This window comes from Aplysia californica, unplaced genomic scaffold, assembly GCF_000002075.1.
Source record: "Aplysia californica isolate F4 #8 unplaced genomic scaffold, AplCal3.0 scaffold00073, whole genome shotgun sequence".
NCBI lineage: Eukaryota > Metazoa > Mollusca > Gastropoda > Aplysiida > Aplysiidae > Aplysia > Aplysia californica.
In genome coordinates this window covers 853370-868673 of record NW_004797343.1, presented here as the reverse complement: position 1 = coordinate 868673, position 15304 = coordinate 853370, and the positions used below count along the sequence as shown (strand labels likewise).

The following is a 15304-nucleotide window of genomic DNA, read 5'->3' as shown; positions in this document are numbered from 1 at the left end:
GGATATCACTCTGATCTACACTGTCTATCTAACCGTCTTCCTGTTTTGTGTTTTTCCTGCAAGATTCGCGTCATCACAAGGCTATAGATCTAGATCTATTCAGATCAAGAATCTACCACTGCCACTGAAACGTCTGCTGAGTTCTGGGAATGTCTTTTCTCGCGATTGCATCAGAAGAGATATCAGTGCTGTAACTGGCTACCCAGTAACTTACACACTTGCGTTCTAAATGTAGGTCTACTAATTAGTAGTCTGGATTAGTAGATATCTACTAGCCTACAAAATGAGCCGTGCCGTAAAATTTCACTTGTTTTTCCCAAGCCAAGAAGGCAAGGGGGTTTGCCCCCCTGACAAAACATGGACCATGATGGCATTGATGGGGTCCCCCCTGAATTTGACCTCGATTCGATGTTTGGCAAAATTAGGTTTGAAAGGCTGTCTCTCCATATCAACACACGAATCAAAAAGTAATTGTTTAGACTTATAACCAGAAGTAGATCTAATCGTTGTTGGGGTCGAAACTAGATTCTAGATCTAGATTAGATTTTCTGTGGACTCTGGGTTACATTTCCCTGTCACAAAAGTCGGGACCACCTCTAGATATAGGGGGGAGGACTTCCGTAATGAGCGACCACTGTGAGTGATAAAAGTAGGCCAGGCCTAGAACTATTCTTCCACTTGTTCTCTAGATCTACTTTCACTTTCGGTTTCTCTCTGTCACTCGACACTTGATATAAAGATCAGATTTAGATCTAGATTATCTAGATCTAGACGTCTAGATATATATAGATCTATATCTAGCTGCTCTCCCTCCCTCTTTGCTTTTATATTTATCTTGGGACAGAAACAAAACAGACCTTTTGCTTAACGTCAGGATTTATGAGACATACACATGGAAGTGGCTATTCTCACCCGCGGTGAGAATAGAAATACGATCGACCTCTCACCCCGGGTGAGACTTGCCACCGTAGGCTATTCTCACCCGGTGTGAAACAAGACCTGTTTTTCCTAATTTCGGAATACTTTCTATCGATGTGGATGATCAAATGGATAAAGGCAAAGAAAAGATTACGTTATCTATATATAGCACAAAAAAGTAAGCTATTTTTATCGACTACAAAGATGCTATGGCTATTTCACTTTTCGAATCGAGCCGGACTATGGGGGTCGCCATTTTGTTTTGCCCGGAAGTTCTCGCATGATCTACTCCTCCCCTCTTCTCTCTCTCTATCTCTTTCTGTATACTGTCTATCGGTGTGGACGATCAAATTGACCAAAACAAATTTATTTTAAAAATGATGTTAAAACACAAAAGTAAATTAATTTGGTCGTCTACAAAGATGCTACGGCTATTTAACTTTTTGAATCGAGCCGAACTACGCGGGTCGCCATTTTGTTTTGCCTGGAAGTTCTCGCGCTAGGCCCACTCCTCTCTCTCTCTCTCTCTCTCTCTCTCTCTCTCTCTCTCTCTCTCTCTCTCCTCTCCTCTCTCTCTCTCTCTTTCCACTGCCAACAGACAAAATTGTACGCTTTTTTTAGTAGGCTAACAGTGGTAATGGAACGTTTGTTCACGGCACAGAATTCTAACAATTTTTCTGTTATCACAGTGTAGAATTCTGTGTTTTAGGGTGAACGCAAAATTGGTTGGCCTAGCCTAGATCTAGGCTAACGCCACTAACGGTGAACGCGCACCGGGTGAGAATAGCCAAAAGACTCACCTGCACTATTTTCACCCGGGGTGAGAATAGAGGTGGCCCATACACATACCTGTTATGATTTATATATATCTATAGACAAAAACTATAGTAAAGTTAGGCGACTAAAACAGTCATCATATAATTTGTAGGACTGTCAATCACACAACAAATGAGGTAAGGAAGTTTTGGTTAAGTTTATTTCAGCGGTTCTTGTTTCCCAACAGAAGAGCTCTGAAAAATAAAAGCAGCAACCTGGTAAACCGTCTTTGACTTTCAAGAAAGTGAAACAAACACTTCTATTTCTATTTCATTGCCCCCCCCCCCCCCAAAACCCCCGAGCTTTTGTGGGTGTCATAAGGAAGGCCCCCCCCAAAAAAAAACCCAACCCCAACAACAACAACCAAACAAACAAAACAAACAAACCCCAATCAACTAGAGCCCCGCAAAACTGGTTATGTTATCTTTTTATATTACGTAATCGGAGATTATTGTTACGAAACGAAAGTAGGAAACCGAAAGTTGAACTAATGACACTTTGAGTACACTTTCTGTTGTCCGGTTGACTTTTTTTCAGAGTTGCAGAAAATGGACTCACTTGGTAAAAATACTGGCAGGATGAAGAGGTAAATGCGGGGAATAATATTGCTCTGTCATCTCTTGAACTTTAAAGACTTTTATAGCTTTTATTTGAGGGGTAGGGTTAGGATTAAATTAGGATTGGGGTTAGGGGTAGGGTTACGGATAGGGGTAGGGGTAGGTCTCTTCTTTATTGTGTTTGTTGGGACGGTCGCTCGTTACAAAAGTGTTTCCGATATACGATCTAGATCTAGATGATTTCACACTTGCGGCTAACTGCTGCCCGTCAGCCATGCCATGCTCTACTTGATTGGCAATATCTAGATCTAAAGGTTTCCGTGTTAATTAACATATTCGAATTCTGGTAGTGATGCTTGAAATATAAACACTGTAAACGCAAAGACAATAATATAAAGTGTGTGAAAATTGCAGTAAAGACGCCAGAAGATTAAGCCCCTCCCCTCCCCTGGGCGCTTTAAACAATGCGCTGACGCAATAGAGATAGCAGGTGCATCATTGAAGCACAGCATCATATCACATTACCGATATATATATGTTCTTGGAAAAACATCGCACCGAAGCACCGTGCCATCAAAGATTCTCTACACAATCTTTAGTGCCATGCGGTCAACTATATTTAGATGTAGTCATGTGATCGGAGGTGTATCCTGTCTGATGTCACACAAGATGGCCACCTTGCCCCAAAATAGTTTGCGTCGTTCTTTGTTTAGTTGCATGCATTCTCAACCGGTATTCCCAACCGGTGTTGGGGATTGTAGAATTTGCCCAGATTCTCAACTGTTGTTGGCCGTTGGGAGCTTCTACTCTTTCCGGAAATATCGCCGATTTATCAGCGCGAGTCCATACCCCTTGCGGACGTATCGCCGATCGCCTGTGACAGGGTGCCTCTGTATTGTTTCCTTTTAACTTTAACACGATCTGTTATTTTATAAAATTACTTTTTATTACTATTAAAAAACTCGGAAAGGATTTAGGAAACAAAAACATCTAGTTTCACTTTGTCAAAAGTGTGGGTTTGTGGAAAAACGAGTGAATTAATAGTTCTTGCGGTCTTGCATCAACAAAACGATGTAATCGGACTCAGTATAAATATAATTATAACTTAAACTAAAATTGGAATATATATATATAATTGCTTTCAAATAAAAAGCTGCACATTCAGAAAGTTAAAGATTACGCTCTTGGCTTTTATATATATATATGATAAGATAGCTATGCTGATTTGCTTTCACATGTTTGGTGAATGTAATTTTTTCAAAATTTATTTTTCGCATCACCATTGCCATTTCTAACCCTTCAGGGCTCCCCTTTACGCACAAGTTTTATGTGCGTATATTACGCATGAAACCTGCAAATTACCCCCTTTAAGTTTTGGTGTTGCGTGAGCTTTACTCTTGAAAATTTCGTTTCGTAGGTTTGCATACGCTTTAAAACGTAGGTGGTGTGTGTCTGGCAATCATCATTTCCCCCCTTCTCTACCCCGAAGCCGTGTCACTGATTTAACAACACACCCACACACATAACACCGCAGTCACGTTTTGTCTGTTACTGTGTGTCAGAAGCAGTCGACCTAGAATCTACTTATAATCATCTGCGCGCAGTTCCCGGCGACACCTGCTTGCTTGAACACAGAGAAGCTCCGCCCACATTCTGGTCGCTTGCATTATACAGTATTTGCCGGTGTCGTGCCTTGAGTTTACCCTAGCGTGAGATTACCCCCTTCCTTCTTTAAAACACATTAGATCTAGTAAACATGAATTGTCCACCATACGACTGGAATGGCTCTGAAGAATAATTGAATTAGTTTATTTTCGAAACCTGCCACAAATCCAGATGTAATCGGGATATCCAGATTTTTTGGCCCCAAATTTCAAGCATCTTGATTTTCCCAATTTTGATTTTTGCGTGTAACCCGATTTTTTTTTTGTTTCGTTTTTTGTGCCGGATTTTTCTACAATCTTACTCTGTCTTCTTTTCTATCGTTGGAAGCACTCGTTAAACTTTTTGTCTGCAGAAACTCGAAGCACAATTTTCCTAAATGTCGATGCCGGATTTAGTATTTGTTTTGGATCTTTGCACGCCCGTGTTGTTTCAAGTACATGTATAATGGAAGTAGTATTGGTTTGGCATTCCGACGAGACATTCTCAAGACCTAGGCCCTTTAGTTTAAATTTCGACGCACTAATGATCAATATTATTCGTAGTTCTGCTATTACTTTCACTTTCAAAACAAGCTTTGTCCAGGTTCTGGTTAGTCGGGCCCGTCATCAAGACCCTTCAGTAAAATTCTTTCAATCGCACTTTCGCACCACGTGACATGACTCCCACCTAAGTGAGTTCCGCGTGTATTGGGGAGCATCCGCTGACAGGGTCAATTTAAATTCATTCACAGCGGCTGAAGCGTCTTTCGGGACTTATTCGCGTTTAAAACTCTTAAACTAAGAAAGCTTGACGTGATACTTCAGGATTAAAAAAAAATAATGGTAAAACACACACAGGCACGCGTATGCACACACACTCACTCACATCCCTGGAAATTTTTAAAGTCAGTTTGGCAGTGACCTTGGTGATTTGTCGTTGATCCCGATTTTTTTCACCAAATCCCGATTTGTTCCCCCCTCTGAGATCCTGACTTTTATTTTTAAAAGTTTTAGTAGAGGTTTTACGGCGCTCTCTACTGCATAAGGTCATATGAACGCCAAGGGGTGGATGTCAACAGAGAAGTCCTTACAGGGAATCAGACTTACTCTGCTCACCTCTCTAGCTTCAACAGCACAAAGTCTGCTTCGACTATCAAGGCACCCCGGAAATAGCGGGTAACAAGAGTGTGACAAACATACAAAAGAAGTAGAGGAAATGACGACTGTAAGGATTAGGAAAGAAAAAGCAGCATGATGTTAGATCAGCCCGATTACAATTCTACTGTGCACTAGAACAAGAAATGTCGTTCCCCCCCCCCCCCCCCCCCCCCTTTGGGAATGGCCTAAAGACACTTCAGTCAGTGGCACCGCCCCAGGGGGTGATCCTCACTTTTAGATTTTATAGATTGGCAGGTCCGATTTTTCTTTGTGCATTACAGTCGGAATTGACCCCTTTTGGTTTGTCAACTTTATTTTATTTTTGATTGGCTCAACCACCACCGCCCTTCCCCCCTCCAAATGGACACAACTGTAATTGTAGTCAATATGTTATTAGGTATACTATTAATAGTGAGGAAGTGTCTCCTGAAACCAATCTAGGCAGGGGGGCCTTGAAAATATTTAGCGGTGCAAGTGCATGCGTGACCTCACGAGGCATTAAAATTACTACTAGATCTAGACATCTAGATTCTAGATTTTGGTAACCGGTCATTTCGTCACACGGTCATCCCGTCACACCCCATTACATGTGACGAAATGACTTCGCTGTACAAACGGCCACTTTCCATTTCCCCCCTTGCATTTTTTCTATACAATTTAAATGTGTAAAATGGGCACCTGTCCAACGCGGCCGTGACCACCATATTTTAACGCACAACCCCTTTAACACCAAACAAAAACACCTGTCTTAGACGGCCATCTTAGTGACTCCATTACGTTTTGTCATAAATTATGCTTGGCCCCTGGTGTTGTTGGCGAGCCGTCATAATCCAATCACCTGTCGTTGTTGTGGGTAGTCCCGCCAACCGATCATGTTGCGTAGACCCCTCCCACTGTTGACCAATAGGTACCAATTTTCAGTTGCTGGTGAGGTAAGCGTGTGATCCCTCATTATAACTATAAGCCCCGCCCAGAACTCAAACACAAATCGTAAGTGAGATGAGTGGTCACTGTTTATCGAGTCTGTAACAAAATAACAATGGGCGTCAACATGAACTTGTGACAGAAGCGTCGCTCTTTCTCCAAGTGGTGGCGACCCATTAGTTTGTTTTAACATGGCACTCGGTCTTCCTCGTCTGATACATTTTGTTTTATTTTCACCCTTTTGCAAAATCAGCAACCAAATAAAAATAACAAACAAAATACAAACCAACAACAACAAAAACAACATGGGAATGGTTTGTTTTCTTCATTTTGATCCGTCCTTCCTAAGACGGTCACCTGTCTTATACTGCCACTTTTTTCCTTGACAATGGGTGGCCGTCTTATACTGGTTTAACTGTAATGTGCTCTAAAGCCCCGATCAACACTATATTATGTTTCCTTTCCTCAATTTAAAAAGCTTGAATGGCTTTAAACAGCCCCACAGTTTATGACTAGGCCTACAAGCAGCTATAATAAGGAACTTGGCTTTACGAGACCAATTCATTTTTGTGGGGCATATAGGTTTTCCTTTTTCTCCTAATTTCACCACGCTGCATCACAAATTTTTCATGTAATCTAATGACCGTAAAAGTAGCCCCAAAGATCGTCTTTACAGGACCGTAAAAATATCCCCAGAACCTTCTTTACGTGACTAAAAAATAGTCACTGCGTAAAAAGAAATTGTTCTGTTTTACTTTCTCTCAATTTTATGCTTAAAATTTTCTCTAATTAATATTAGGCCAAATTTATTGAAGGGTTCTCATACTCATGGTCATATAGAGTCTAGTACTAGTACTATTTATTGTACTTTTTATCGTTGTTCATTCTTTGATGTGATACTAATAATATTATTATAACCCAGGGCATTCCAGAATCCATGGATTTAACAGCTTACCCCAGTCAGCCTTTCCAGTGACATGGCTTTCTAATGTGTACAATTTTGATTTTTCAATGAAATTCAATTTTTTTAAAATGTAGGCTGCTGTATAAGTATAGGATAGGCGCCTAATACATTGTTTTAACAAATACAATGTGATACAGAGGTTTCATTTCTCTATTATTAATTGTTCTTTTATGTACTCTTAGCAAAATAGCTTCTAGGCTAAGGTAAATAAATCCAAGATTTTAAATTAAAAAAAAAATTTACTTGTGAAAATGATGTTTGAGATTGAACTCTGAGCAGAGAACGTTCTCAGAAAAGAAACATTCTCATGATTCTGGTAACTTGCTCAGCAGATCCTGTCTTCACCCATATCTGGCACCTCAGACCGTTTCTTTCGAAAAAAAAAGTCAAATCTATTGTAGATATATTCTGTTAGAACAGTTCATTGCGGAGCACCACTGGCTGTTCTGGCGTCTTTTAACTATAAGATGATCTACTTCTACCGTTTCGTATACTCATAGCCTAGATCTACTTCATCATGTCACTCAACATGTTCAACTCACTGCCGCTTTCCATTCATAAAAATCTTAATTCTCAACTCAGTGTGTACGAAATGTGAACAAAAACCAGTCAAAACAATTACTAAACAGTTTACATGAAAAAAGACAAGGCAAAACTGTCATTATAATGAAAATCAAAAGAGGCCTTGATCTACTTCAGCGAGTTGAACAGCGCGCTCTTTCTTCCTGTCATTTGTTTACGCTTTATACGAGCAAGTTCAATTTTAAATATTAGCCACTTGTATGATATACAGAAACAAAGTGGAAATAATGATCTATCTCAACATACTGTTAAAAACGATCATTCTTCAACCTAAGATTTCAGATTTGATTATTTATTGCAAAATTAGGTGTGGATTTGAAAAAGGAAGTGGAGAGCCGTGTAACATGGCTCGCTGTCCAGTGCTCGGGGTGGGGGTAACCCGAGCCGTGAAACATGGCTCGCTGTCCAGTGCTGGGGGTGGGGGTAACCCGAGCCGTGGAACATGACTCGCTGTCCTGTGCTGGGGGTGGGGGTAACCCGAGCCGTGAAACATGGCTCGCTGTCCTGTGCTGGGGGTGGGGGTAACCCGTGAAACATGGCTCGCTGTCCAGTGCTGGGGGTGGGGGTAACCCGAGCCATGGAACATGACTCGCTGTCCTGTGCTGGGGGTGGGGGTAACCCGTGAAACATGGCTCGCTGTCCTGTGCTGGGGGTGGGGGTAACCCAAGCCGTGAAACATGGCTCGCTGTCCTGTGCTGGGGGTGGGGGTAACCCGAGCCGTGAAACATGGCTCGCTGTCCTGTGCTGGGGGTGGGGGTAACCCAAGCCGTGAAACATGGCTCGCTGTCCTGTGCTGGGGGTGGGGGTAACCCAAGCCGTGAAACATGGCTCGCTGTCCTGTGCTGGGGGTGGGGGTAACCCGAGCTGTGAAACATGGCTCGCTGTCCTGTGCTGGGGGTGGGGGTAACCCAAGCAGTGAAACATGGCTCGCTGTCCTGTGCTGGGGGTGGGGGTAACCCGTGAAACATGGCTCGCTGTCCTGTGCTGGGGGTTGGGGTAACCCAAGCCGTGAAACATGGCTCGCTGTCCTGTGCTGGGGATGGGGGTAACACGAGCCATGAAACATGGCTCGCGGGAGTGAAAGAGTTAACTGTTAATTTACTGAAGATTTAAATTTAAGACATTATATTATAAGTCGGTCTTGAGATCCCCAGCAAATGATTACAATTATAAGAAATTGTTACATTTTTCTAGGTTGAGCTTTTTCAACTTAAAAGCCTTGGTGGGATTGTGGATTTGACTTTTGCACCCAGCCTCACCTTTCAATCTTCTTTACAGTCCCTTACCTGTTCTGGCTCGATTATATTATTCTGATTGCCATGTCCACAGTTCATATCATTAGACATAACTTCACCTAACAGGCCCCTTTGATTTTCAATTAGAAATGCACAAGATTAGGGGATGTTGGTCATGAAATAACCCTTTTCAGTTTTTACAACTTATTTTCCTACTCCAAGCAATTTAGTTTGTATTATATTTAAGTTTTCTGTATATATTTAAAATAATATATTGTTGTATCGTAGCCTTTTTTTTTTACTGTGGTCCAAAATTTTTAACTCACTAAGCTTTTATAATTTTACTAGAATAATATTTTCTGGATTTTTTTTTTACCCTCAGATCACAGGACTGGAAACAGAAATATTTGTGGTCTTTCCTTTCTTAGTACAAAAATTGAAGGATCGAAGTCTTGTAAAATAGACGATGCATGTCAGACACCGATGACAAGGAGTGATGTGGTGAAGTTAAAAATGTTGGTGGAGTAATCAGTGCGTCATGCCTCTAATTGAAGGCCTGGGTGACGAGGTCACCCTTGTGCTGGGAGGGTTCCTGCTGTGTGTCATTCTGATGCTGGCATGGTTCTCCACGCACACGTCGGAGATCCCGCTCCTAAGGGAGATGGGGGTTATCGTGGTGGAGCTGAGCCAGCGCAGGAACAGAGCCACAGAGCCTGCCCAATCGGAGAATCGAGAACGTGCAAGTCCAGAAGGGCAGGATGATAGCGTTCCTGACAGTAGCTTCGGGGAAGGGAGGTCGGAGGAGGATGTGTCAGTGTCTGATTGGTCAACGGATGGAGTGCAGACAGACACTGTGAGAAATTCTGGAACATCGGTTGTGCCCACTGGGGCTACCCCTGCTGAAGGAACAACGATCAAATCTTCGTCATCATCTTCGGAAGCGTCTTGTCCCTCTCAGCAAAGCAATGCTGGTGCTACAAATTCAGCTGTTTCTCTTCCTACTGCTGCCGAGATGGTCACAGCTGAATGTGAACGCCAGCACCGAGATAAGGATGATATCCAAGGTGACAATCAGTTTTGTAATAGAAGTGCAGAGAAAATGCCACAATCTACAGATGGCCCAGTACCGGTTGCAACAGCTGTGGTAGATGAGAGTGGGAGGCTGGAGGGCTCTGAACTTCTTGAACATCCAAGTGAGGAGGAAATTAGGAGGAGAAGAGTGCAATATTTCCAGACGTCTTCTCAGTCATCCATCCCTCTTTCTGACATAATAGGTGATTCACCCATTGCTGGACAAAGGATGCCAGCTTCTCAGACTCCTAGTGAACGTGCAGATGAACTGGTCTCTTCTACTCCCTCCCAGACCTCACACCTCTGTGATTCAATGGACGCTGTGAAGGAACCTGTCACAAACTCATCGAGACCTATTGCATCATCATTGTCTGATGGTGATGATCAGATTGACAGATTACCTGGTGATAGTCGTCAGCTTCAGGGTGCTTCTGTGGCTTCTTCTTCTTCAGATTGTGGTGATGGTGGGGTTTCCACGTCGGACCCATCTCCGCAGACGGGTTTTGTTAATGGGACAAATGAAGCACCTTCTAATGACTCACAGTCCTCCAGGATTCGAGTGAAGCTCAAGTACATGAATGAGACACAACGACTTGTCCATGCCAGCCCAATGGACACCATCGGTGACTTTCGAAGGTGAGAAGCCATCCTTGAGTTGAAGGCAGATTATCCACTTAACATTGAAAAGTCACTTGATCTCTGCAATACTTTTTGTCTGTACTTTATTTTTTCATTTTAATCTAACTGGAGAATGGACATTCATGTAGTCCAATCTATTCATTAAAGAAAGTGGTCATGATGCAATAATGAAAGTGATCTTTTTTTATCTTTTGCTCATCTTCACAATACTGCTTATACTGTTTTAGTGTCTATCAATGGCAGCTTGCACTGTAGGCTTCCCAGGAAGTTGAGATTGTTTCAGAATGCTATAAGTTTTGACGCAGTAATAGTATTGGTTGTACAGTGCACAGGACAGCTTGCTGTTGAGTAGGAATTTGAGCTATACAATAACAAAAATGCTATTTCTAAATTGTTATATACTAGGGAGCGAAAGAAACGCAATATCTTTACCTTTGCAATGGTGATCATGTTCGTTTTCCATTTTTAACAAAACGGGGGTATTTAAATACAAACTGTTTTCTGGCATTATGAAAGGATACGTGGGGCATCTCTGTGAAAATTACATTTTCGCGGATTATGTTTTCAACTTCCGGTTAATGCATCAAAATGCTCAGTAGTGGTTTTGGCTACAATTAGATCGGATAACCGTAGCAGGTCTCTGGTACAAGGAAGCCACTTGGTTGTTAGTAAAATGTTGTGGGCTCTGCCTCAACATCTCTTGGATGGCCACATCCAGTTCCTGCGTGGTTGTCGGCCTTGGTTATATCCCCTCGGTGCGTCTTTTAATTTCATCCTAAAATGCTTAATTGGGTTTAAATCCGTGCTAAGGGCAAGGTGAGGCTGCAGAGTAATGCCATGGTGTTGGAGGAAATCCTGTGTAACACGGGGAGTGTGGGCACTAGCATTATCTTGCTGGAACCGGAAGTTAAAATTTTGACTGTGTAGAGGGGCCTAAGAACCTCTGCTATGCAACGGGCAGCATTGATACCTTGACATCGACCTTGGCTTGATTTTGGAAGATCATTGGTCCTACTCTGTGGTTCCACATGATTCCACCCCAGATAATAACGCAATGTCCTTCCCATTGATTCCTTTCTATGATACAGTTGTCACGGTAACGTTTGCCTTACTCTTGGGTAACTCTGAGGTCCCTGTTTATTGTATCTGTGGAGAACAGGCATTCGTCCAAAAATGAGAACCAAAGACCAGTTTCTCAGATGGCTGTTGACATGGTACTGGGCCCAGTTGAAACGATCTTTGCGACGGTGTGCGGTCAAGACTGGACCGTGGTAAGGTCGAGGGCGTCTAAGGCTTTTCTGACGTAATCGTCGGTTTACTGTGTGTCGACGTATGGCTCTTCCGTGGGTACCCATTATGCAATCTGATGTTCTTGTAGCTGTCTGAAGTCGATTTGAACGATGCATCCGGACCATGTATTTGTATGCACGTGCATCGGTCACTCTGGGTCGACCTGACCTTTTTCGGTCCAACGTAAAATTTGTGAGCTGAAAACAGGTTTTGAGTCTGTGGATAGTCGAGATGTGAACACCAACATGATAAGCGACCACAATTTGCCTTTCTCCACCCTCCAAACAGCCTATTACTATTTCTAGTTGTATAGCCCTTAAACTTGCAGGCGATATGACCGAACTGATTTTTTACCCCGGCTTTTATAGCTGAGCTGAGGAGATTACTTTTCACCCTGTTTTCACTCATTTAGACTGTGTTTTGAAGGCACCACGTGGCTTTTCCATGCTTGAATAAAAGAGCAATAAATCTAGTTGCCGGTGACAAGCAAGACGGGCAGCTTTTGATTTCCAAAGAGGATATAATGATATACTATCGATGGTGTAAACTTCAGTCTTCTACCATTGATGATTATTTAGTTATGTGGCCAAAATAGTTTATTTTTTGCGTTTCTTTTGCTCGCTAGTATAATATTAAAATTTCTGAATGGTCGGTGAAGATCATGTAAAATTATTATCTCACTTCTTCCTTCTGATTTATTGAATTGGATTACAATCAAAGTAGCTCTAGTGGTCACCTGTCCAAGACAATCACCTGTATAATATAAACGACCACTTCCTACTCCCCCCTTGTGTTTTTTTTCTACATGCATCATAATATATTGACACTGTCCAAGATGTCTACTAAGACAACCACTTTTCCTCTCGCCAATGAGTGGCCATCAGACATCTTTGACAATTTTGACTGTCCTTTGTTTGTTGCATTCTTTGTTTATTCTTCAACATTTAAAGAAAATCTAAGTGGAAGGCTCAAGGCATCCATGATTCTTTCCTTTTCTTTTGTGTTGTATCTGTCTATGTATAGTATGTATAGTATAAGGTTTTACGGCGCTCGCAACTGTATCTGTCTTGATTTTTTTTCTATGCTGTAAATAGTGATTATCATACTTTTTAAAAACTTCTTCCCATGACTGAAATGATCATTTCAAAATTTACTAATTAATATAAACTATAATGGAAATCAAATTATTACGCTCAAAGTTGTTTGCTGTCTCTTTGTGGGAGGTTTATTCTTTTTTTTAATGATGGGATATCTACTGTAAAACCACAACTCTGCAGCTCTTTCATTTGAGATTTAGTTTCTCAGGGTTCCCTTGACACCTCAATCTATTTTTTTCGTGGCTTTCCTCTTCCTATGGTCCCTAAGGCTCTTGATTTAGGTTTCTTTTTTCTAAAAAAGCAGGGGGACTCCATGCGAGCAGTTGCTCATATCTTCATTTCTCTGCCTGTCTCTTCTGTGATGTTTAGGGTTAAGTGGAGATATTTAATCTTGCATGACGTTATTTTGCTTTTATGGGTCATTTACTTAATGTTCAGGTCTGGTATTGGTAGCATGTTGGTGTAAATATTGAAGTGAATAAGCTGTCTCATTGTGTCCATAGAGCAGATCTTTGGGTAAGATAGAAGGGGTGTGAGCCAAAAAGTATGGTGTTGGCTTTTTGAGTTTATCTATTTTTCTATGGACCTGTTTTCAGTAAAAATGCTACCTAGTTATTTGTTATTCACATGAATGTTGTGGGGAGTTTCCACTAATTTTAATACTTCTGTTTTTTATGTGTTTTTTGCGTGTCAGATTTCTCACAGTTGTTGTACTGGTGTCTCTGGTGTAGCTGTTCGGCACTTCACTGTCGCACACAGGAAACCCAGCAAGTTCGAATCTCATGAGGGGAGAAATTTTTATCAAGCATCTTTCTGCTGTGTTTGTTACTCTCTTGTAACACCACTAATCTTCTGCACTTATATGACCTTATTGTGATACAAGTGTCGTAAAACTCTTGCTAAAACAGAAGCATTTCGGTTTTGATTGTGATGCAATTTCTTTTTTCACTTATGGATTGATGACTTAAATGTTTCGTTTGTCAAAGAAGGAATAATTTGATGTGCTGGTTTTTATTTTGCGTGCACTTTCGCAAGAGGTCCTTAACTTTTTGTGAAGACTGTATGAAGACAGTGTCGCCTTCCTTGTTGTTCTTTATAGTTTTAAAAAAAATTGCTGTTGTAATGCAAATACAGCGTAGCGTATCTTTTTCCTTTGCAGAATCTGAACCGAGCTTTGCTCATGTTTCTCTGTGCAATAGGCCTCCTTCGTTCCATTATTCATGTGTACACTTTCCCTATGCTATGTGGTTTATTAAAGAGATGCCTCTGTTTGTAGTACAATCACGTTTTTTGCCTTTCTTCTTTCATATTATATTGGTGACACTACGCCCTTCTGCCAATATATTCTGGGCATTTCCTTTGTTCCCAGACTTTGTTTAAAGTTCGCCTCAGCCATTGCACACCTGTGATACCATGAACTCTTTTTTATTTATGGCTTTTGAGTATTATGATGTCATCAGGTCCAGGGGCTTTGTTCTTTGGGATAGGATTAAACTTTTCAGTGCATTTTCGCCTTCCCTGGAAAGTTTGGTTGGTTCTGTTTGCTCTGCATATATATATATATATGCTGGTTTGAATTGTCCTTGTTGTCCGTGATAATCAACATCTGGGTTGAGAAGTTCTGGAATGTAGTTTTCTCATCTTATCTTCATAACCTCCTTGCTGAGAATGGCCTTTCATTCTTTGTCGTTTATGACGCATGTCGGGTTGTATGGTTCTTTCCTTATATGCCTGTTGTTCACACTTTTAAAAAACTCGCTAGGAATCTGGAATCTGAAAATGTTTGTGAGTTTCATGGCATTTAATCTCTTTCCATGGGTTTTGTTTAGCAGTTTTGATATATAACTGTTTTTGTGTCTCTTCTCTGGTTTTTTACTTCTACCATGTAATCTTATTTTTCATTTTGATTGCTTCTTTAGCTCCATCATCATTCCTCCAGCATGTTTCTTGTCTTTATTTTTGCCTATTCACTTGGCTCAACAACTGTTTTTTAGTCTTTTTTATAGGAATTTAAAAAATGGTTTTAAAAATTCTTTTATAATTATTCCCTATTAAAATTCTCAAAACACCACAGGACCCACTTTCAGCCAGAGCTGCAGGAGAACAAGTGGGTCCGCTTTATCTACAATGGCCAGGATCTCCGAGATGACGCACGTACATTGCAGGCATGTAATATCAGTGACAATTGCACCATGCACTGTCTTATCACTGCCCACACACGGCCGACGGCTCCTCGGGACATGGTTGGCGATGAGGAGGGGGAGGATTCTGTTCTAGGAGCTCTCATGTACCCTCTCTTTACCCTCGTCCTGCTCATTGTCTGGTACTTCAGATTCACATACAGGTAAAAACTATAGAATTCTGCTTGATCTTTAAAAGAATATGACTGATTGTTGTAGTATTGCTCATA

General features: G+C 41.4%; 2 protein-coding genes across 2 annotated transcripts in view; one reads left to right on the top strand and one right to left on the bottom strand.

Annotated features, from left to right (window-relative positions):
* Positions 1 to 18: 18 nt before the first annotated feature.
* Positions 19 to 15304, top strand: part of LOC101858332 (transmembrane and ubiquitin-like domain-containing protein 1) — a 16489-nt gene continuing 1203 nt past the window's right edge. Inside the window, exons 1-3 of the mRNA XM_005093963.3 lie at positions 19 to 231; positions 9180 to 10504; positions 14969 to 15238. Of these exons, the coding sequence (XP_005094020.1) occupies positions 9336 to 10504; positions 14969 to 15238 (1439 nt within the window). The 5' untranslated portion in view covers positions 19 to 231; positions 9180 to 9335. The remainder of the gene's footprint in view (positions 232 to 9179; positions 10505 to 14968; positions 15239 to 15304) is intronic.
* Positions 7866 to 8621, bottom strand: LOC101846201 (extensin-like). Its single transcript, XM_005094001.1, has one exon. It carries the CDS (start codon positions 8619 to 8621, stop codon positions 7866 to 7868), a length of 756 nt encoding a protein of 251 aa, XP_005094058.1.

Excerpts from the sequence above, each read along its gene's own strand:
- LOC101846201 (XM_005094001.1), bottom strand. The coding sequence starts at position 8,621 with ATGGCTCGTGTTACCCCCATCCCCAGCACAGGACAGCGAGCCATGTTT.